The sequence below is a fragment of the Terrapene carolina genome, unplaced genomic scaffold, assembly GCF_002925995.2.
Source record: "Terrapene carolina triunguis isolate 2854851 unplaced genomic scaffold, T_m_triunguis-2.0 Scaffold495, whole genome shotgun sequence".
In the NCBI taxonomy this organism is placed as follows: Eukaryota; Metazoa; Chordata; order Testudines; family Emydidae; genus Terrapene; species Terrapene triunguis.
The window spans coordinates 3,082,253-3,106,047 of record NW_020664846.1 but is presented as its reverse complement, the minus strand read 5'-3'; the positions used below and the strand labels follow the sequence as shown (position 1 = coordinate 3,106,047).

The 23,795-nt window shown below is 55.0% G+C and overlaps 1 protein-coding gene across 1 annotated transcript in view; it reads left to right on the top strand.

Moving 5' to 3' along the window:
* LOC112110157 (sodium channel protein type 4 subunit alpha) overlaps positions 1 to 18,726 on the top strand; it is a gene marked incomplete at its 5' end in the record, with an annotated part of 67,878 nt that extends 49,152 nt beyond the window's left edge. The window contains 7 exons of the mRNA XM_026658661.2: positions 1,507 to 1,640; positions 2,905 to 3,183; positions 4,360 to 4,413; positions 6,300 to 6,437; positions 8,588 to 8,692; positions 12,538 to 12,808; positions 15,511 to 18,726. Of these exons, the coding sequence (XP_026514446.2) occupies positions 1,507 to 1,640; positions 2,905 to 3,183; positions 4,360 to 4,413; positions 6,300 to 6,437; positions 8,588 to 8,692; positions 12,538 to 12,808; positions 15,511 to 16,706 (2,177 nt within the window). The remainder of the gene's footprint in view (positions 1 to 1,506; positions 1,641 to 2,904; positions 3,184 to 4,359; positions 4,414 to 6,299; positions 6,438 to 8,587; positions 8,693 to 12,537; positions 12,809 to 15,510) is intronic.
* Positions 18,727 to 23,795: the final 5,069 nt, after the last annotated feature.

Sequence of the window (23,795 nt, the reverse complement as noted above, 5' to 3'; positions counted from 1 at the left end):
CCCCCTCCCCAGCACTGACCCCTTTTCTCCCCCCAAACCCAGCACTGGCCCCCTTCTACCCACAAACCCCAGCACTGAAGCTGCAGCTCAGGCCAGGGCTTGGACTGTGAAGCCCTCCCGAGGTGCCAGAGCCCGGCCCGCGGCATCCACAGAGCTCTTTAGCACGGCAGAGCAAGCCTGAGTCTGTCGGCCCCGGCTCAGAGGCTCGTTGCCTGGCATGGGCAGTGGGTATAAGAGGCTAGGTCTCCCCAAACGGGGCAAGAAATGGCGGATGTGGGCCCACCGCCTGTGAAGCGCTGCCGCTGGAAGCTCCCGAGAAGTGGGGGCACCATTGGTGCCCGGACTGTGGCCCTGCCTGCACTCTGCCCCGAGGCCTTGCCCACGCTGCACCTCTTCCTGCCCCTGCTCTGCCTCTGCCGCCCTAGGCCCCCCTGCCCACCACTTACGCCTCTTTAGGGGAGGAGGCAGAGAGACACGAGTGGCAGGGCCTTGGGGGAGGGGGTAATGAGGCATGAGCAGCGGGTGGGGCAGTCTTGGGGGTGGGGGCAGAGAGGAGAGAGCGAGCAGTGGGTGAGAGGGGGGACCTCAGGAAAGGAGAGGAGCAAGCAGCAGGCAGGGGGTCCTTCGGGGAGGAGAGGAGCAAGCGGCGGGTGGGGGAGCCTCAGGGGAAGAGGCGGAGTGGGAGGGGCCTCAGGGCGGAGCAGGAGGTGGGGCCATGGTCCAGGTGCCAGCGGCCTTCCCCACTTCTTGGGAGCTTCCAGCGCTCGCACCCAGCCTCCCCTAACACAAGAGTCATGCACCACCTATGGTGCCCAGGCTGTGTAGATCGCCCCCAAGGGACTGGCCCACGGTCACCCAGGGCATGTGCAAAGAAGCAGGGTCCCCTGAACCCCAGGCTCACCCCGTAACCAGTGGGCTGAGCCTCTGAGCACCAATCCTCCTGGTGGGAAATGTCCATCAGGGATGGGGAATGAGGCGCAGGCCCTGCAGGGGAAGAGGGCATGTTGCCATAGGTGCTGACTCCATGGGTACTCCATGGCTGGAACACCCATGGAAAAAAAGTAGTGGGTGCTCAGCACCCACCGGCAGCCCCATGGATCAGTGCCTCCTCCCCGCCCCAGCGCCTCCCACCCGCCAGCGGCCCACCGATCAGCTCCTCCCCCTCCCTGCCAGCACCTTCACCCCCCACGATCAGCTGTTCAGTGGCATGCAGGAGGCGCTGGGGGGGTAGGGAAGGAGCAGGGGCAGGAAGAGGCGGGGGAGGGGGCAGAAGACGTGGGGTGGGAGCTTGGGGGGAGGAGTGGAGTGGGGGCGGGGCCTGGGGAAGAGCAGGGGTGGGAAGAGGCGGGGTGGGGACTTGGGGGAAGGGGTGGAGTGGGGGCGGGGCCTGGGGCAGAGCAGGGGTCAAGCACTCCCCTGGGAACAGAGGACATCAGCGCCTATGTAGGTTGCCATCTCCTCTGGAGCTGCCTTGGGTCTATCGGTGCCGCTGCTAACGGCTCTGGGTTTCTCCCAAGGTTTCCATTATCAGCTTGACAGCAAACTGGCTGGGCTATTCCGAACTGGGTGCCATCAAATCGCTGAGGACTCTGAGGGCTTTGCGACCACTGCGGGCTCTGTCAAGATTCGAAGGCATGAGGGTAGGTCCTTCACCAGGTCTCCTGGCTAGGTGTGACCCCGGGTCGTTAGCACCTGGTAGACCCAGAACCGCTAGGTACTTCTCGGTGTGAGGGCCGAGGGAACCAATGTGTTGGACACAGAGCCGGCTGTGCCCTGGTGCTTCTAGAAAGGGCTTTTCAGAGGAAATGGGTGCCCCGCATTGCCAAAGCCCAGCCTTCGGAAATTGGAGATCGGCCTAAAATCATGAGATTCTAAAACTAGTAACTTTGGCAAGTTCCTTTGCTGGTCTTTTGGGGTCATGTGTGGAAGCTTTTCTCTGCAATCACAAGGGCTAGACACGTTGCTTCTTTACTGAAAGCCGAGAATTCTCATGAAATCACCAGATTCCAGGAGCTGGGATTTTAACAAGATCCTCAACTATCCCAAGACTCGCTCCCTTACAGACCCAGCGATGGGGAGTGCGGAGTGCTCACAGAGGGCAAGGGACAGGACTTCCTGCCTGGCTTGTGGCTGCCTGCACAGAGTTGAGGGAAGGACAGGGTGGGCACAGAGAGGCCAGGCCCCCAAATTGTATTCAGTAGACTCAGACTCGCTCTCCAGCTGGCGTTGGTGGTGCATGGAGGTAACGCAGCCTGCTGGGTAGATGTTCTCCTCTGGGCCTCACTCTTTGAAGCCCAGTTGCTCCAACGAGGGACTTTAATGCCCTCAAAGTGCAGCCCTGGATTGCACCACACCTGGCCCGTGCCTGGCCCGCTGCCCGCTCCTCTCTCCTCCGCAGTGCCGGCCTAGAGCTTCGAAATGGAAGAGGAGGGGGCAGGCCCAGGAGACCATGGTACTAACCTGTGCCACCGCCCGTGCTACCATGGCTTTCCTGCTATTGGCACTCAGTGATCTAGCTACAGCAGAGCCAGGGTGGGTATGTCTACACATGCTGCAATCACACCTCTGACTGCAGTGTAGACAGTCCCTGACAATCCTGTTCCAGCTAGACGAGGTCCCATCTCTCCCGGGTGGCGCATCCCGTGTGCTCTTCGGCTATGTGGAGTGGGGAGGCTCAAATCTGGCCGTGGTGGGGTGTGCCTCACACAGGAACTCCAGATAACTGCACCTGCGGCACAGTAACCTGTCCAGGTGGCTTTGAGGAGACGCATCTGCTCCCAGGTGAGGGGTACCTGTAATTCCATCCGAGCAGCAGAGCTAGCACCCAGCCACAGAACTGCCACTCACCAGGTCCCGAGCTGTTTCCCCCAGGCCAACCCAGCCCCCTCTCCCTTCCCGTTGCAGGTGGTGGTGAACGCCCTGCTGGGTGCCATCCCCTCCATTATGAACGTTCTGCTGGTCTGCTTGATCTTCTGGCTGATATTCAGCATCATGGGGGTGAACCTGTTTGCGGGGAAGTACTACCGGTGCATCAACACCACTACAGACGAGCTCTTTGACATCAGCGAGGTGAACAACAAAAGCGACTGCCTGGCGCTGCTCCACACCAACCAGGTGCGCTGGGTCAACGTCAAGGTCAACTTCGACAACGTGGGCTTGGGCTACCTGTCCCTGCTGCAGGTGGTAAGGACTCCATCGCGCGGCAGCTCTTGGCCCGGGGTAACCCCAGGCTGGCACAGCTCCCCAGATAGAGCAGCTGTCAGACGCCGAGTGAGAGGCTCCCCTGCAGTCCCTAGGCACCAGGCTGCTGGGCTTTATTTTCTCATTATGTACCTGACAGTAGCACCTAGAGTCTTGACCAAGATCAGGGCTCTGCTGTGCTAGTGCAGAGGGAGTGACCGTCCCTGTCCCAAAGGGCTTACAGGAAAAATAGATACGACCAAATGATTAGCCCCATTTTACAGAAGGGGGTGGGGGAAACTGAGGCACAGAAAGGGGAAGGGACTTGCCCAAGGTCACCCCCTCCAGGTCAGATTGGCACCCAGTGCAGCCCTAGCTGATCACCAGTCTGGTGCTCAGCTTCCCCTGCAGTGGTGTCATGCCATCTAATGCAGGAAACGAGACATGCACCCTCTTTTGTTCAGTCACAAACACCAAGCCCGCTCCAGCTCCTGGTGGAGTGAATGGTCCAACCCCCCCAGATTGCCAGAGACTCAGGATCAGGTGCTACAGGTTAACAGCTAGGCAGTGATCAGTTAGCTGTGTGTTGTACAAATGCAGCCCGGAAGCTAACTGGGAAGCCAAGGAGTCAGCTAGACTTCTGGTTAGCAAAGCTGGAGCTTGAGATAGCTCCTGGTCCAGCTCAGTGGTTGACACCAGCCTGCCCCATCGCGTGACACTGCAATTTTCTGGGCTCCCCAGACAGACGTAAAGCACCATCTCCAGGGATCAGTGTAGCTTCTCCCCCCGAATGGAGTGTGGGTGGGGGTTTTGGTTGTTCCATGGCAGGCTGCTTGGGAATTTTTCAACATGAGGTTTTTTGTCCAAATGGCGATTTGTCGAAGGGGGAACTTCCCCTGGAAATGTCTCAGTTTCAGGGACCCATTCATTGGGAAGGCTCCTTGCATCTCGGCTGGAATCTCTGGTCCAAGCGGGAGAGGCTGTGCTAGACCCTATGAGAGCCCCGTAGTTAGCGCACTTCTAAGGGATGCAGGAGCCCTAGGCTTACATCCTTGCTCTGCCTGAGTTAGGGCAGGAATTTAAGCCTGGTTATTCCACAGCCCAGGGGCCAGATGTTCAGTAGCCAACGTGCTGAGCTCCCCTGGGGACTGACTCCACTGCTCTGTGCTGTCCCGGCAGGCCACCTTCAAAGGCTGGATGGACATCATGTATGCGGCCGTGGACTCCCGCGAGGTGAGGTGACACAGAGCAAGGAGCGTGTACTGCAGCTCTCTCGCCGACACGCCTGGCTTCACAGGGCATGCTGGGACAAGGAGCCCTGCCCTGCATGGTTCAGCATGGCCCTGGGGCCAGCTTAGGGCTTTGAGGGGCACTTTCTCTGTGCTCCGTCCCCGGCACTGACAGACTGATCCAGGTCCCACTCACCAGCTGGGGGGCTCGGGCAGGTCGAGGGGTGGAGCTCTCACCCTGTCCCATAGCTGAGCAGTGAACCATGGGAACAGGACACAGCCTGATGTTTCATTGATCACACATTCTGCAGGCGCCACCCTCCCCCTTTGCCTTGCCAGCGCCCCCCAGAAACCAGCCCCCCCAAAAGTACTCCAAGCTGACCCCTAAACTGTCAGATCTCCCCCTCTTTTCTGGGACAAAAGCTGTCAGGGTTCCCTCCCCACTCTGAACTCTAGGGTATAGATGTGGGGACCCGCATGAAAGACCCCCTAAGCTTATCTCTACCAGCTTAGGTTAAAAACTTCCCCAAGGCACAAATTCTTCCTTTTCCTTGGAACGGTATCGCTGCCACCACCAAGTGAGTTAGACAAAGATTTAGGAAAAGAACCACTTGGAGTTCCTGTTTCCCCAATATATCCCCCAAACCCCTTCACCCCCTTTCCTGGGGAGGCTTGAGAATAATATACCAACCAAATAGTTAACAAAGTGGGCACAGACCAGCCCTTGGGTTTTTAGGACACTAAAAACCAATCAGGTTCTTAAAAGCAGAACTTCATTATAAAGAAAAAGTAAAAAGAAGCACTTCTGTAAAATCAGGATGGAAGGTAATTTTACAGGGTAATCAGATTCAAAACACAGAGGATTCCCCTCTAGGCAAAACTTTAAAGTTACCAAAAAACCAGAAATAAACCTCCCTCTTAGCCTAGGGAAAATTCACAAGCTAAAACAAAAGATAATATAATGCATTTCCTTCCTAAGGTGGGGGGATCATTTCCTTCCTAAGGAGAGGGGATATAATGCATTCCCTTCCTAAGGGGAGGGATCGCTCAGTGGTTTGCGCATTAGCCTGCTAAACCCAAGGTTATGAGTTCAATCCTTGAGGGGACCATTTAGGGATCTGGGGCAAAAATCAGTCTGGGGATTAGACCTGTTTTGAGCTGGGGGTTGGACTAGATGACCTTCTGAGGTCCCATCTAACCCTGACATTCTATACTTACAATTTGTAATCTTACATGCTTAGTTCAGGTATGGCTTTAGGAGATGTATTTTCCCTGCCCTGATTTCTCGCTAACCCGGAGAGGGCACACAGAGAGACAAAACAAAACCCTTCCCCCACAGATTTGAAAGTATCTTCTCCCCTCATTGGTCCTTTTGGTCAGGTGCCAACCAGATTATTTGAGTTTCTTAACCCTTTACAGGTAAAGGAGGGATTTTATGTTACCCTTAGCTGTATGTTTATGACAGAAGCTTTGTCCCCCCACCCTATGCTCCCACTTCTTTCCCATAGCCAAGTCCGTCCCAGGAGCTGCTCTTGACCTTCCCTCATGACATCTGCAGCTGGGGGCAGACTGACGTTCTGCGGCACGGAGCTTTTCAGAGCGTCTCCAGGGCAGGTGGAGGGTCCGGGGCTCCCAGAGTGGACCAGGCTCCCTGGGCAGCACTTACCACAGGCTGGCTCCAGCTTCCAGCCTGGCCCGGGGGCAGGGCCTTGGGGGAAGAGGAGGAGCAGTGCGTTCTTTGTTCTTTGTGCCAGGGCCCCAATGTCAGGGCAGGGGGGAGGCTGGGTTGTCAGCATTCCCAGTCCCCTGCAGTGCAGCAGTGACCCCATGCCTGGGGGGGAGGGAGTGGGCTGTGCCCTGCCACTCACGCGTCCCCTTCTCCTCACTCAGATCGAAGAACAGCCGCTGTATGAGACCAACCTCTACATGTACATCTACTTCGTCATCTTCATCATCTTCGGCGCCTTCTTCACCCTCAACCTCTTCATCGGCGTCATTATCGACAACTTCAACCAGCAAAAGAAAAAGATAAGTATTTCCTGGCCCGCCTGGGCTCCTGGCATTTCCATAGCCCTGGAGATCCGGACGGGGCCATTGGGATCAGCTAGTCTGGCCTAGTGGCGGCTCCAGGCACCAGCACTCCAAGCGCGTGCCTGGGGCGGCAAGTTGCGGGGGGCGCCCTGCCGGTCCCTGCGAGGGCAGCAGTCAGGCAGCCTTCGGTGGCTTGCCTGCAGGAGGTCCGCCGGTCCCGCGGATTCGGCGGCAATTCTGCGGCGGGTACGCCGAATCCGCGGGACCGGCGGACCTCCCGCAGGCATGCCGCCGAATCCGCGGGACCGGGGACCTCCCGCAGGCATGCCGCCGAATCCGCGGGACTGGGGACCTCCCACAGGCCTGCCTGCCATGCTTGGGGCGGCAAAAAAGCTAGAGCCGCCCCTGGTCTGGCCTCCTGCATAACCCAGAGCACTGCCCCGCAGTCATTCCTAGCGCAGAGCTTCAGGAGGCAGGCCAGGAAGGAGCGCTCTGTGGCGGGCAGCGAATTGCAGCTCCTGGGTGCAGGGCAGGCTTTATGACCCGCGGGGCCCGATTGGAATAGTCGGCGGCAGTCCGGGGCTTCGGCAGCACTTCAGCGGCGGGGGGTCCGCTCCGGGTTTTCCGCAGCACCGAAGGACCCCCCGGTGCCGAAATGCCACCGAAGACCCCCGGAGCGGACCCCCCACCGCCGAAATGCCGCTGAAGACCCCCGGAGCGGGGCCCCATTAGGCGCGGGCACGGGCCCTCTTCGGCGCGGGAAATTGGGTGAATCGGCTTAAAGCCGGCCCTGCCTGGGCGAGGGCGCAGACGGGGGTGTGGGGTCACAGTGAGAGGTCAGACACAGGAGCAGACCCAGCCTAGGAGCAGAGAAGCTGCTGTACATGAGCTGAGAATCCCCTGGGCAGTTCCCTGCCGTGCCGGCGCCCACTCTTCCTGATCACTGGGGTTGCTAAATGAGCTCCCTATGGGAACCTGAGAAGTCACATCCTGGGCTTTGTGCCTGGGGTTTTCTCATTTACGGTGTGTAAAGGGGGCCTGGAAAGTACTCAGAAAAACCAAAGAAGGTGCAGGGAGGGAGTCTCTTTTCTATTCGATTTTGACCCCAGAAGCATCAGCATTGCCAGGCCTGGCCCTCCGTGCTCTGCTGGGGTCGCTGGGGGGGCAGGGGCCTGGGCCTGGGCAGGGGTGTTGTGGAGGGGTGTTGTGGAGGCACAGAGCCCCTAGGAGGACAGAGCCATAGCACCCATGGATCCCCTGCACTCCAGTGAAATGCGGAGTGGGGAGGGAGGGGCCGGGTGATGGGTGATGACACTGAGCTGCTTCCATTAGGAAAAGACCTAGAGGATTACGGGGAACTCCAGACGGGCTGGGAAGCACCAGGGCAGCTGGGATTCAGGAGCCAGCAGTGTTTGCTGAGCTGGTGGGATCCTCCAAGGAAAGAGACATGAGCCACTGTGGGTAGCTCTGGCTAAAACATGGCTGCAGTTAAAGCAAGCTCCATTCCTGGGTGGAGAAAAGAAAAGCAGGGCAGAAAAGACTCTAAAAGCCAGAGGACAGGGAGTCTGAGCTCGAGGAGAAGCTGCCCCCAGCAGAGCAAGGCCTGGTCTACACTACAGAGCTAGGTGGGCGTAAGGCAGCTAACGTCGACCTCACTGTGTCAGTGTCTACACTACAACGGTACTCCCGGCGATATAAGTCACCCCCTACCGCGCCCTAATAACTCCACCCTGTGAGAGGTGTAGTGCTTAGATCAATGTAGTCAGGGCGATGCAGTGTCCATGTAGAGATTGCGTTACTTACATCGCCTGTTGGCTGTCAGCGCCAGGGCGGGGGCAACTGTGAGCCATGCGCCTGGCTGACAACTGGGGCAGGGAGACTCCAGCTGTCAGTTCCCCACAATGCCTCCCTTCAGTCGGTAGAAGCACTCCTGGGGAGGACAGGCACCGCTGACAGAAGGAGCGTAGTGTGGACATAGTTACTGCGGTGGCTGTACTTCGACTTAAGTCAACTTAATTTTGTAGTGTAGCCAAGCCCCAAGACTTGCCAGGAGCAGCAGATTCCTCCCAGTGTTACTGGAAGCTGGTGCAAATGCTTGTTAAAAACCAAAATGTATCCAAGTCTAATAATGGTGATTCCTTTTATACTTTGGAGGGAAGGACATCTTCATGACGGAGGAGCAGAAGAAATACTACAACGCCATGAAAAAGCTTGGATCAAAGAAGCCCCAGAAGCCAATCCCCAGGCCCCACGTATGGCATGTTAAAAGCGTTTGTGGGCTAGTGGGAGGGGGTGTTTAGAAACAGAAATGGTGCCGACAAGCATGAGCCGGGGCCAGGTGTCCAGAGGGTGAATCAGGTTTTGTGATGCGCCTCGGATCACTGTTTCCGCTCCACATAGAGCTCCTATGCTTTTACATCTGGCAACAAGCAGCCAGGATGGAGTTTCAGAGTGGCAGCGTGTTGGGTGAGCGCCCTGGGAAACCAAGCCCTTCAGCCATACAGTACTAGTGGAGTATTTAATGCACCATAGACTGGTTTCTTTTTGTTATGGTCTCCTGCTCTGACTTCAGGAGAACTGCCTGTAACTGAGGGCTTACCCCCAAGGGACCAGGACCTGACCCTGAGTATTTGCCCAGGTACCCTGAGTACTTGCCGAGTGCCTGACCCTGAGAAGCGCCAAGGACTGAGTTCCCCGCTGGGAGCTGAGCGTGCTCAGCGCGTCGCGGGGGGGCACTTAGCATCTCCCAGAATCAGCCCTGTGGAGAGGAAACCTCCCAGGAAATTAGGTGGGGGGTTCCTCTGTGGTCCCCCATGGTGCTAGAGTCCTCCTGCTGCTGTCTGTCGGCTGAGACGTGCCCCAACGTCCTGCCCACCTGTCGTCCCATAGCCCTTTTCACAAGCACCGAGTGTTCGCCCCGTGCCCTGGTTACCGTCCAGCCCAGGTGATTCCATCCCCCTGCCCGTGGTTCCTAGGCGAAAGGGAGGAAGAAAGGTGTGGGGAGGAGGCAGGGCAGTGATAATGGAGGGCAATGGCTAATGGTGGAGAGGCAGCTCCCCCAGCCCAGGAGACAGGGGAAGGCATGTGGTGACCCCTCTGAGCAGCCAAGGGGAGCACTTGTGGGGGAGCAGGCAGCTTCCCCCCAGAAGGCTCAAAACCCGCAAAGCAGAAAAAAACCAGTTTAGCCCATGCTGTTCTGGAGGCCGAGCCAGGACGGGTGGGCATCTGACAGGACGTGCTGGAGAGCGCATGCTGAGCGCATTAGATGTCCCCAGCCATTGCAAATGCTGCTAGGACAGAAGGGCCCTGCTGGGACCGCGAGCACAGCCCCTTGGTTGTTGGAATGGTGAGAGTGGCAGCGGTTTTAAAAATGCCACTTTCTTTGAATTTTGAATCTGGCTGAGCCCATCAGCTCTGTGAGGGGAAGAGGCAGCGTGGCCTAGTGGCTAGAGCAGTCACCGGGGCTCAGGAGACCCAGTTCTTGTCCCAATTCTGACCCTGGCCTGCTGGGCGATCTTGGACAAGTCACTTCACCTGCTTGTGCCTCAGTTTCCCCATTGGTAAAATAGGGATAATGATACTGATACTGATGTGCTTTGTAAAGCACTCTGAGAGATTGTTATTCCTGTGACACCACCTCCCAAATCCCCTTTTCCTGTTAGCAGTTTCTACTTCAGCTTTATAAATCACTTGCTCGTTTGGATTTCTTTAAGTTTTCCTTTCCTTAAAACTTCCAAACGGCTCGTGGCTGTTCTCCTTCGAGCAAACACAATTCTGTCACTGCTCCATCTTCGAACTGTCGTTTCTCGTAGTGCATGTATTTTCCTTTCTGCATGAGCCTCCTGTCACGCTCCCAGATATGTGTCAGTGTTACAGCTTGATGTTCATAATGGCCAATGAGTTTTGTGACAAACTCCATGACGCTCAGGGTTTGCTCAGGCATGGGCCTGGGGTGAAATCCTGGCCACATTGAAGCCAAAGGCAAAACTCCCATTGATTTTCCTGGGAGCAGCATTTCACCTCTGGTCTTTTACCTCCCCAGGAATTGCTACACATTTGGCTCTGCCAAGCATTCGGGTTCAGATTTTCAAAGGTGCCGAGGATAGTCAAGTGCTTCTAATGATGGGGTGTAAATCAGGGGTTCTCAAGCTTTTTCTTTTTGAGGCCCCCCCAACATGCTATAAGAACTCCACAGCCCACCTGTGCCACAACAACTGTTTTTTCTGCATATAAAAGCCAGGGTCGGCGTTAGGGGGTAGCAAGCAGGGCAATTGCCCGGGACCCAGACCATAGGGGGCCCTGCAGAGCTAAGTTGCTCAGGCTTTGGCTTCAGCCCCAGGCGGTGGGGCTTCAGCTTTCTGCCCAGGGTCCCAGCAAGTCTAACACTGGCCCTGCTTGGTGGACCCCCTGAAACCTGCTTGCGGCCCCCCAGGGGGCCCCGGGCCCCTGGTTGAGAACCACTGGTCTAAATTAGCTGTTACCACTCAAGAAAGAGATCTTGGAGTCACTGGAGAGTTCTCTGAAAACATCTGCTCAGTGCGCAGCAGTGGTTAAAAAAGCTACCAGAATGTTAGGAACCATTAGGAAAGGAATAGAAACCAAGACAAAAATATCACAATGCCACTATCTAAATCCAGCCCTTGAATACTGCGTGCAGTTCTGGTCACCCCATTTCAAAAAGGATATAGTGCAACTGGAAAAAGTTCAGAGAAGGGCAACAAAGGTAATCAAGGGTCTGACCTAGCTACCATACGAGGAGAGTTTAAAAAGATTTGGGCTATTCAGCTTAGAAAAGAGACGATTAAGGGGGGATATGACAGAGGTCTATAAAATGAGGACTGGTATAGCAAAAAGGAAGAGAGAAGTGTTAATTACCTTTTCCCACAATACAAACACCAGGGGTCACCCAATAAAATTAATAAGCACACAAGAGGAAGGACTTTTTCACCACATTGTACAACTAACCTGTGGAGCTCATTGCCAAGCGATGTTGTGACGGCCAAAAGTATAACTGGGTTCAAACAAGAATTAATCAGTTCATGGAGGACAGGTCCATCAATGGCTATTAGCCAAGATGGCCAGGGATGCAACCCCATGCCCTGGGTCTCCCTAAACCTCTGACTGGCAGAAGCCAGGAGGGGAAGACAAGGAGTGGATCGCTCCAAAATTGGCCGGTTCTGTGCACTCCCCCTGAAGCTCTTTACTGGTTGCTCTTGGAGACAGGATACTGGGCTAGATGGACCGTTGGTCTGACCCAGTGTGGCAGCTCTTCTGAAAATCCCCAGCTTTTCCCTATTCCTGGCAGCTGTTAACAGTCCTAGTATAGAAAATGGGGGTGGTTAATAATTAGACGATTGTGACTGACTTTTTTGAACAGGTACAACTCAAATGCTGTTTGCAGTGTTGTTGTAGCCATGTCGGTACCAGGATATTAGAGAGACAAGGTAGGGGAGGGATTGTCTTTTAGTGGACCAACTTGTATTGGTGAAAGAGACAAGCTTTCGGAGCCACACAGAGCTCCTTTTCAGGTCTGGGAAAGGTCATGAGAGTGTCACAGCTCTGTGTAGCTCGAAAGCTTGTCTCTTTCACCACACAACTTGGTCCAATAAAAGACATTCCCTCCCCTTAACTCAAATGATGACCTTTCCCATTTTTTCCATGATAAACAACTGGCATTAATTAGGGTTCAATAATGATCCATCGTGGGGAGGCCCAGTCATTGAGCCTGGCGCTTGGGAGACATGTCATTATTACACCATAACATATGAGACGTCGGCATGTGCCAGCTAGGCTCCATCTTGCAACACCCACTGACCTAAGCAGCAGGTGAGGGGCCCACAGCACTCCAGGCAGCACGGCCCAGATCCTCAAAGATATTTAGGTGCCTAACTCCCATGGGAGGCTCTGGGCCCACATCCTTGTTGCATGATCACACTGCACGAGGGATAAGACAGATGGGTCTCTGTCCTCTTCTAAACACTGTTTCTCTCTCTCTCTTTCCATTTTTGTCTTCATTCTCCACTGTGCCCTGTCTGTCCATTCCACCTCCTGGCTTGCCCTTCTGCCTCCATCTTCACCCACGTTCCATGTATTAAAGAACAAATGTCAGGGGCTGGTGTTTGACTTTGTGACAAAGCAAGCTTTTGACATCATCATCATGGTCCTGATTTGTCTTAACATGGTGACCATGATGGTTGAAACAGACGACCAAAGCCCAACCAAAATCAACGTCCTCTACAACATCAACATGATTTTCATCGTCATCTTCACGGGCGAGTGCTTGCTCAAAATGTTCGCCTTGCGCTATTACTACTTCACCATTGGCTGGAACATCTTCGACTTTGTGGTGGTCATCCTCTCCATTGGAGGTAAGCACCGGCCGCCAGCTGCATTTCCATTGACTCAGGCAAGCCTCCAAGTGGGTTCTGTAGCAACCAAGATAGAGAAGAAATGCCTATATGGGAAATATGGGTTTGGTGGCACTCCCCTACCTGGGAGACCCATGGCCCTGCCTTGGAGCCCTAGCTCTGCCACTGTTCCTGTGCCTGCTGGAGTGGTGGTAGGAGTGGACACCCTCTATGAGCCACTTCGAGAAACCCACCACCATTCCTCTTTGGACAGACTGGGCCTCCCTGAGCACTGTTCAGATGGGCAGAAGTCCACCCCATAGGAGGGAGGACACATCTCCACCCTGCCTCCCTTCCCAGATAGAGGACTCGGTGTGAGGGGACCCTACCAACATCAGTCACCCCAGAAGAGGTGGGCAGGTGGCAGGGCCCCCAAAGCAGTAGGTTTCAGAGTTAACAGCCCATAGGGATGCATGGGACATTTCACCCCTTTTAGAGCAACTGTCTCAGGCTGTCTGCAGACTCAGACAGCTGTTGCTGCATTGTCATGCTCAGCGCATGTTTTGAAGACTTTCTTCACAACCAGGAGAGCTAGAAACATGATTATTTATATATATTAAAGCTGAGATTCACATGACTCCAGGTGCAGGGGCCCATTATGCTTATGCCTTAACCTGGTCCTGCTCCCCAGGTGCTCCCCCTAAAAAACTCCTTCCTGTGTGCTCACTAAAACCTTCCCTGAGCGCACACCCTAAAGTGCTTCCCGCAAATCCTACCCCACGTTCTCACCGCAAGCAACTCCCTGGGTTCCATGCATAAAGGGATCCTACATGGGCAGACCTCCCCTTCTCCAAGGGGCTAAGGTCTGTCTGCAACCCCAGGTACCTTGCGGAGGGCTCCCTTGCTCCCCTCTTTCAGCCTTCAGGAGGAACTGTACGGCACACCCCTCTAGCATGGACTGGGGTGCAGCAAGGGCTCAGGAGGGCTCGTTGTTTCTGGGAGGGCGTCTCATTAGCGACGAGTTGGCTACATTTTAATCTTTGCATGTGCGCTACAAGGCTGTTTTAGATAAACTCATACATTCAAAATAATAAGGGCTGCCTGTTCCCACGGTATCCTCAGAACACCCCTGGAGCGCAGGGCAATTCCCCCCATTACAGACAGGCAGATGAGGCCAAGATCACACAAGACGTCTGTGGCACAGCTGGGATTCGAAGCCAGAATGCTACTGCCCTAACTGCCACACCATCTTTGCTCACCAGCCTCTCCCTGTTCTCCCTGTGTGGAAGAATAGGGGCTAAAGCAGGGGTAGGCAACCTTTCAGAAGCGGTGTGCCGAGTCTTCATTTATTCTCTTTAATTTAAGGTTTCGCGTGCCGGTAATACATGTTAACGTTTTTTAGAAGGTCTCTCTCTCTAAGTCTATATTATATAACGAAACTATTGTTGTATGTAAAGTAAACAAGGTTTTCAAAATGTTTAAGAAGCTTCATTTAAAATTAAATTAAATGCTGATCTTACGCCACCAGCCTGCTCAGCCCACTGCCAGCCTGGGGTTCTGTTCACCTAGGCCTGCAGAGGGCTGGGGTGGGGGTGGGGGGGGGGGGGGGGAGGGGGGGGGTGGGGGGGGGGGGGGGGTCAGGGCAGGGGGCTGGGGGTGTGTGGAGGTGCAGGACAGAGGGCTGGGTGTGTTGGGGTGTGGAGGTGCAGGGCAGAAGGCTGGGTGTGTTGGGGTGTGGAGGTGCAGGGCACAAGGCTGGGTGTGGGGGGTGCAGGGCAGAGGGCTGGGGTGCTCGGCTCGTGGGGGTGCTCCCAGCCCCCTGCCCTGAGCGGCTCATGGCAGGGGGCTGGGAGGGATATGTCCTGTTCCACCCCCTTCCCCCAGGCCCGTCCCCCCCTCTCTCTGCCTGCTCTACGGAGCTGTGTGCAGCCTGCCGCTCTTCCCCCCCCCCTCGCAAGGGCCATCCCGGCAGGGAGAGGGAGGAGCAGGGACAGAGGGGCCGGAATGCACCAAGCTGTGGGAAAAAGCGGGGGAGGAGGGAAACTTGGCTGCCGCAGGACCAAGCTTCTGCCCCCGCAGGGGAGAGTGGTGGGGGGGGGGGCTGAGTGGGGCGGGGGGCCGGGACCCCCCCACTCTCCCCAGCAGGGGCAGGAGGCAGAAGCTTGGTCCTGCGGCAGCCAAGCTTCCCTCCTCCCCCTTCTTCCCCCAGCGTGGCGCTTTCCGGCCCCTCCGCCCCTCCTCCTCTCACCGGCAGGCAGCGTGCCACTCAGAACCGGCTCGCGTGCCGTGTTTGGCACGCGTGCCATAGGTTGCCGACCCCTGGGCTAAAGCATGATTGTCACCTTTAGCAAGAGAGAAGTACCGGGGGCAACAGAACAGAGCAAGGGTTAGACTGAGCAGTAAGCAAAACCTTTCAACCATGAAACACGTCAGGCAATGGGGCAAGTAGCAATGGGACGTGGTGGATTCTTAGATGGTGGCTGGATGGCAAATCGCAGGGAACATAGGATTGTGCAGCAGCACTGGCTAGGGAACTTTCCTGAGGCCTTTTCCAGCCCCTGTGAGTTTATGGTCCTCCGCTAAGCACCCTTGCCTTCCCATGAATTCCCCTCCTCAGCTCTCCAGCACAGAGGGTGCATATAGACCCAGAGCGGGTTACCCATTGCTTCACTACTTCAGCTCATGGAGCGAGCCACGCTTACCTTCTTTTCACCCCTTTTCAGGTATCGTCCTTTCCGACATCATAGAGAAGTACTTTGTGTCCCCCACCCTCTTCAGGGTGATCAGGTTGGCAAGAATTGGGCGTGTTCTGCGGCTGATCCGAGGAGCAAAAGGAATCCGGACTCTCTTGTTTGCTTTAATGATGTCTCTCCCTGCTTTGTTCAACATCGGCCTCCTGCTGTTCTTGGTGATGTTCATCTACTCCATCTTCGGGATGTCCAACTTTGCCTACGTCAAGAAGGAGTCTGGGATCGACGACATCTTCAATTTCGAGACGTTTGGAAACAGCATCATCTGTTTGTTTCAGATCACGACGTCTGCCGGGTGGGATGGTCTCCTCAACCCTATCCTGAACAGTGGCCCACCGGACTGCGACCCTAACTTGGAGAATCCTGGAAGTTCAGTAAAAGGAGACTGTGGCAACCCGTCTATTGGCATCTGCTTTTTCTGCACCTACATCATCATCTCCTTTCTGATCGTTGTGAACATGTACATCGCCATCATCCTGGAGAACTTCAATGTGGCTACAGAGGAGAGCAGTGAACCGCTCTGTGAAGATGACTTTGAAATGTTCTATGAAACGTGGGAGAAGTTTGATCCAGATGCCACCCAGTTTATCACGTACAGCATGCTGTCGGATTTTGTAGACACCCTGCAAGAGCCACTCAAGATTGCCAAACCAAACAAGATTAAATTAATCACCATGGATTTACCGATGGTTGTCGGAGATAAAATCCACTGTCTGGATATTCTCTTTGCGCTGACTAAAGAAGTGCTGGGTGACTCAGGGGAAATGGACGGCTTGAAAGCCACAATGGAGGAGAAATTCATGGCTGCCAACCCATCCAAGGTTTCCTATGAACCCATCACTACGACTTTGAAAAGGAAGCACGAAGAAGTCTGTGCCATAAAAATCCAAAGAGCCTTCCGAAGGTATTTACTAAAGCGGTCGATGAAACAGGCGTCTTATCTGTACAGGCATAGTCAAGAGGAGGGCGTCTTTGCAGAGGGAGCACCGGAAAAAGAAGGACTAATTGTAGACAAAATGAACGAGATTTATGGGAACGGTGATACACACCTGGAAATGGCCCCAGGCCTGGCTCTTGCAGCACCAGTTGCAAGCCCAGAGACTCGAGCTGCTCCTAGTGAGGCGAAAAAACGGGATGGGGAGCGAGAGGTGAAAGAGTCATTAGTATAACAGAAAGCACTTTTCATCTTCCTATCCTGCAAAGACTCCATTTGTATCTCTTCTGCAAGAACGCTCCCATATCCCTCTCTGTAGACAGCTAACGCCATAGTACCGTATTTCAGACCCATCTCAACTTTTTAACCAGAACCTCATATTCATCACAGGTTTTATAATTCACCGCGACTTGCGGCATTGAGTATTTTTCTTCTGAGGTAAATGTGAAATCTCTCTATTGCTGGTGAAAGAGAAGCACTGTAAGTTTTAAAACGATATAACCATGGTAGCGATGTGTTTCAGAAGTTAACGACTGGGTATGGCTCTCCTTTTATTTTCAAAATTATTTCTTAATATTATTTCACACTTGAGGTATTTGCCCCATTATTGTTCCTGAAGTGCAATGAATTAGAGGAGAGAGACGAGCCAAGTGAAATAATATTAAAAATAATTGCAGAAATGACAAGGTTTTGTGAACAAAAATCTCCAATGTCTTAAAAGTAGCACCTTTCTTTTGAATAGGCGTTATGGATTTTTGTTATATACAGTAAAAGTGCAATTATGTCTTAAAGATTTGTTTGCATAGTAAAAAAAATCTGCAGCTATATTCTCAGGGTTAAATGCCAGCTTTTAAAGTTTTTCAGAACACTCATCTACACCAGAAAGCATTCAGCTCTGAACAGTAGGAACGTCAACTAGTTATTTCCATGCTGCTTTTCTGGGTTCCCATTTAGTCTAGGAACTAGATTATGTGAAAGGAAAATAGCTACCAAAATATGGTGTATGGGGACTAGTTCCCAAATATTCCCACTTCTCTCTACAGAAATACCTCTAGTCCAGCTTCACCAAATCTTAACTAATGCACATCTCCTGGCGCAGGAAATCTTTGTTCCCATCAGGTCACGGGCTGCCATGTGGAGCCAGATCAGGTGATAAAACAGTTTGGTTGCACTGGAATATTTATAATGAATTGCTTGATCAGGTACATTTACAGAATTGCTATCTACTCGTGGAAAACCCTGTGCTTTCTTGGTGATTAATACTTTCCTCCCACCTTATGAATTAACAGTCCTCCGGGAGGACAGTACATATCAGGGCAAAACATCTGTGCAAAGCCTAAAATAGTAAAGCAAAAAGTCACCTTAGAAATACTGTTTCCCTTTTCTAAATCTTATTGCCAACTCCTCCTCCCATACACAGTGACCTCTGACTGGGCGGGGAGACTTTTCTATCACGTCTCTTTAGTGTGGAGTTGGACTTTCTGCTGTGGAAACAGATGGGGTAGAGTTTCAAAACAGGCCTTCCTAACTGATTAGTTTTGACTCCGAAGCCTTTGTCTTGATCGGTCTGTGGATTTGCTCAGAGCCGCACCGTCCGGTGTCGAGCTGTGAACTAGAGCAGCAGTCACGCTGTGTAACGTAAGCTGTAACCAGCTCAGCTTTGGCTAATGGAATCACGCTCTTCTGTTCGCTCTGTTCAGATGACGTGTCAGAGGTGCCAAAGGGTCACTGAGCATCACCAGTGGCCATCACGAAGGGTCTCGGGTCTAGCCAGCCCTGGGCAGCTGGGCCCCTCTCTAGAGATTTGTTTTCCAGACTCCTGTGGAAGTGGGGGCCTGATCTTGCAGCCCCAGCTCAGGCCAAGCTCCTAGCGACTCCCTGGCAGGCAGTGAGCATGGGGGCAGCATGGCACACTCAGCACAGGTCTCGCTGCATTCCCCTGCTCCCACAAAACACGCCCCAGCCCGTGCTTAGCTTTAAGCCTGGGAGTCGCTCAGTGGGTTTCAATGGGACCGCTCGCGGGCTCCAGGTTACGCACGCGTTGGGCTGGAGCTGTATCGCTTGAACTTGCCCTTACTGAAGCCAATGGCAAAAGCTTCCATTGGTGCAGGCTCAAGCCATGACTCCTGCTCTTCCCTCCCCGCTGGCGTGGGCGCGCACAGCCTGAGAGCAAAGGGAATGGTGCTGCTGCAGAGGGTGGACGGCGGTGGAGAGCCAGCCCCTCCGGAGCACCAGGGTGGGTGGATTGGGGGAGGTCAGGGACATAACCTGAAGATTCACTGAGCACAAGGGCCCTGCACACAGGTCCCCTGCACAGGGCCGTGCGGCTGCTGGTGCGTCCATTCCGATGGCTGTAGCAGCTGTAGAGTGACTCTGCCGGGGCGTCATGGCATGGAACGAGGCAGGACTGCGTCCCCAGGCAGAAGCTGGAAGCCCCTCTGGAGGCAGGCAGGGATTTGGCCCTGCGTGATTTCTGTTCTTCCTTCCCGTCGGGTGGATGTTGTGACTGCGATTCAGGAACCAAGCAGGGGGAAATCCCGGCCTGTTGGAGCCAATCAGTGTTTTGCCACTGACTTAACTAGGGCTGCAATTCCACCCAGACTATGCAGCAACTAGGCTGGGAGCCAGCTGCCCACAGCAGAGACCTGCTGTTAATGAACAGGCATTGTTCTTCCTGACCGACCTTGTCTGGGTTATTGTCCCCAATAACTTTCCCAAGGGCTTGTCCAGTAGAAAAAGGGCGATTTCTCCTAATGCAGGGTTCTGCGCAGGAGCCGCAGGTTTGTGTAATTTTTGGTGGTGCCCAGAACGGTCCAAGTCCCATCCCCCCGCCCCCCCACGTCTAAGGCTCTGGGAGGGAGTTTGGGTGCAGGCTCTGGGCTGGGGCAGGGGGTTGGAGTGCAGGAGAGGGTGAGGGGGGCAGCATTTACCTTGGGCAGCTCCCGAAAAGGACCCGCACATCCCTCTGGCAGCGGCTCCTAGATGGGGGGACAGGGGTCTCCATGAGTCACTGCCCGCAGGCACTGCCCCCACAGCTCCCATTGGCTGCAGTTCCAATGGCAGAGTCGGCACTTGGGGCGGGGGTGGCGTGTGGAGACACCCCTCCCCCCAGGGGCTGCAGGGACGTGCCGGCTGCTTCCGGGAGTGGCGCGCCGTGTGGAGCGAGGGCGGGCAGGAAGCCGCTTTAGCCCCGCTGCACTGCCCTTTTAAATCGCCCGGGGGCGGCAGGTGGGGCTGGGAGATGCTCCAGGGGAAGGCATGCGGGGGAGCTGGGTCCCCGTGCTCTGAATATTCCCGGAGCACGGGCACCACGGACCCATATAACTTGCTGCCCCTGGTCCTGCAGGCTCTTCCTCTGAGTGTACTTGCCTCAAACCAGCAGCAGACGGTTAGGGTTCAAATCCCCTTGGGGGCTGGGGTGGCAGGGTGAGCATCTTTCCTGCAGACAACAAAGTTCTCCGCTCATCAGCAGCACTCTGTGATGTCAGCGTGCTCAGGGCGATGGGGCTATTCACTGCTTGAGAGGATGGGTTCAAGTGTGTTTACCTGTGAACGTCCGTGGAGAAAGGGGGTGCGGTCCTGGCAACCAAGCATGTTTGATAGCTGCTGTTGCTTGTACATACTTGTTGGGCAGGGGTGGAAGAATACCAAGGAGTTTCAGTCAATGAGCTAGAGCAATTTCTCTTTGTATATTTCTTAAAATAAAAACTGGAAATGCTCAATCCTGTTTAGAAACGTGTCTGATTTGTGTTACATCAGCTGCCAACATTCCCATTAACCCCTTGGGGTCCAATCCACCACACATCACTTGCTGGCCTGCTAACCCGAGGCTCCCCCATCCCCCTGAGCTACTTAGCTTGGGTACTTGGAGCATTAGCAGAGTGTTTTAATTTGCCAGGTCTGTTTAAAAGAGAAAGGGTTTGGGGCGGGCGGGGGGACTAGAGAAGTAGCTTCATTCTTCAGGGCTTGGAACTAGCAGGTCAGCTCAGCCCCTGCACGGCTAATGCTTGAGCTCCGGTTGCGGTAGCTCCTCGCCACCCCTCAGCCAGCCCCTGGCTCAGCACAGCCCAGTGCACAGCTGCGGAGGGGCCCACCCTGCAGAGTCCCTAACGCAGGCCAGAGCACAGGGCTCGGTGTGTCTACATGGCACACTAAACCCAGGACTGACTCAGGTTTGAGCCCAAGTCCCCACTTCTGTCCACACACAAATCAGTCTGACTTGGGTCAGCCAGCTCCTGGGCCCCTGCTGGGGTAGGGGAGGTCAGAGCCCAAGTCCTGCTGTGATAGAGTTACCATCCGTCCGGGTTTCCCCGGACATGTCCGGCTTTTGGGTCTTTAAATAGCCGTCCGGGGGGAATTTGTAAAAAGCTAAAAATGTCCGGGATTTCCCCTCGGACGGCTATCTAAAGACCCAAAAGCGACTGACAGGGCAGCCGCGCCGGATTGAGCCGCTCACTTGGGGCCACTCCGGCAGCAAAAGCCCCTCCCTCGCTTCCCCCTCCCTCCCCTGCAGCTTCAGCACGCCGGTAGCAAAACGGGAGCAGGAGCTGTTTGTGCCGCTACACGCCCAAGCCCAGGTCCCGCAGCCCTGGGCTCCCATGCAGGGTAGTCATATCCTGTGGTTCTAGGGTGAGGCAGCGGCAAAGCACCTGGAAGGAGCAGGGGAGAGGGTGTCATAGAATCATAGAATATCAGGGTTGGAAGGGACCTCAGGAGGTATCTAGTCCAGCCCCCCTGCTCAAAGCAGGACCAATTCCCAACTAAATCATCCCAGCCAGGGCTTTGTCAAGCCGGGCCTTAAAAACCTCCAAGGAAGGAGATTCCACCACCTCCCTAGGTAACGCATTCCAGTGCTTCACCACCCTCCTAGTGAAATAGTGTTTCCTAATATCCAACCTAGACCTCCCCCACTGCAACTTGAGACCATTGCTCCTTGTTCTGTCATCTGCCACCACTGAGAACAGCCGAGCTCCATCCTCTTTGGAACCCCCCTTCAGGTAGTTGAAAGCAGCTACCAAATCCCCCAACTAAACCCCAACCGTCTGGTGGAGTCGCTCTGTTCCAGTGCAGCGTAGCAGCCCTACAAGCCATTTAGCTTCCCTGTTGCAAAGGAGTGCTCAAATCTTGGCAGATTTTGGGCTCTCCACAATCAGGTCTCTGTGGGTCTGTCCACACTACAGTTAGACACCTGGGGCTGGCCCATACCCCCTGACAGGCGCGCAGGGCTCAGGCTAAGGGGCTCAGGCTGGGCCCCTCACAGGGTCCTAGAGCCCAGGCTCCAGGTCGAGCCTGAACATCCACACAGCAGTTAAACAGCCCCTTGGCCAATCCGCACAAGCCCATGTCAGCTGGCACGGGCCAGCCACAGATATCTAACTGCAGTGGAGACAGACCCATCAAGGCCCTGTAAGGCGTGTTCCGGGGCTACCTTGCATCTGGTGATTACAGCTCAAAGGCCAACAGGGTCATATTGGGTGCCACCGGGGGGGCACTGAACGTGCTAAGGAACCTGGCCCCAATTGTGGGTGCTGAGCCTTGCCTGGGAGCTTCTGAAAATCTGCCCCCTCCCCCCGCCCCTTCACTCTCTCTTGCTCACCGCCTCCCTCCCTCTTGTTTCCTTTAAAATAAATAGTGAGAACTTTAAGCTGCTAACAGAGGACTCCCAACCCTGGGGTTTAACCCTTGGCTTCCCCGCCGCCTCCTTGTGTGACCGGGGTGAAAGAAACAAGATTCATGACTCTAACCGAGCAGCTTCCTAGAGAGGAATTGCAAACTAGACGAAGCAAACATAACAGCAATGCTGCAGGTGCATACACACTGCACAGGTTTATTTATAGCAATGCACGCAGGCCCCAGAGGGTACACACACACACACACACACTGCCTGGGTGTATTTACAGCAATGCACGCAGGCCCCAGAGGGTGCACATGCATGTGTGCACACACACCCACTGCACGGGTGTATTTATAGCAATGGACACTGGCCCCAGAAAGTGCACACCATGTGCACATGCGCACACACACACACTGCATGGGCTTATCTCATTTCAATTTTCATTCTTGGCTAAGCTCTGCCCTTCTAAGGGAAAGAAGTGCTGCTGGTTTAAGAACCATGTGTCATGCCCATGCCCAGGGGTTAGCCCAGGGCACCAGCGAGGCTGTGGGAGGGAGCTGGGGGAAGTGCACACAGCTGGGGTGGGGGGATGTTTCAGGCATTGGGCACGCAGCAAAGACAAGGATAGTACGGGCTACGCCTAAACCAGCCCCTCCCAGATCTGTACATTGGGGCGCTCAGTACAGGGGTCACTGGGGAGGTTCTCGGCCTCTGCTGTGCAGGAAGGCGACGTGCTGATCCGATGGACCCTTCTGGCCTTAGACTCAATGGCTATACAGATCCCCATGGTAACTGCTGACCCCCACCCTCGGGTGCCAAAATCCTCCTAGCTCTCCCACATGTACCAAGTAACAAAGACCCTAATCCCTCCTCCCGCAGCCGTCCAGACCCTCGGACTCCCCCGGGAATTCACTCCTGAGCCTCCATCTCCTAGAGCCCAGCAGCCAAGTCCCTCTCTGCCCCGTCCAGCTCCTCGCAGCCCCCCACGTCTCCCACAGCGAGCAGCCCAGACGTCTCCCACCCACTGAATCCTCATCAGATGCTCGTTTGGGCAGTTCCGTGGGGAATCCTGCAGCTGGGTCAGGGCAGAGCTAGGGTTGCCAACGTGGTAATATTTAAAAACTGGACACTACAGTAGGAGTGCTGGAACCTCCCCTGCCTTGCCCCTTGCCCCAAGGTCCTTCCTTAGAGGTTTTTAAGGTCAGGCTTGACAAAGCCCTGGTTGGGATGATTTCGTTGGGGATTGGTCCTGCTCTGAGCAGGGGGTTGGACTAGATGACCTCCTGAGGTCCCTTCCAACCCTGATATTCTATGATTCCCACTCCTGCCCCGCCTACTCCCCCAAAACCCCTCCCCTGCCCTGCCTCTTCCCCTAAGGCCCCATCCCGATCCACTTCTCTTCTCCCCCACCCCCGTCACTCGCTGCTTTTCCCCTCCCACCCACCCCGCCTGGGTCAGGAGGGACTCACCTGCGGAGCCGGGGCTGGGAGCTGCAGCCACCCGACGCAGGTAGAAGGCAGCCCTGGCTGAGTAGGGGCTGAAGCAGGTGATGACCCAACGCCTCCCCCGCTTGAAGTAATCGGACTTTGGGTGTCCAGTCAGTAGATCTGACTGGACGCTTCAGGTCCCCTGTTTGACTGGACTGTCTGGTCAAAAACCGGGCACCTGGCACCCTAGGCAGAACAAGTGTCTCTACGGTCCAGTTCAGCC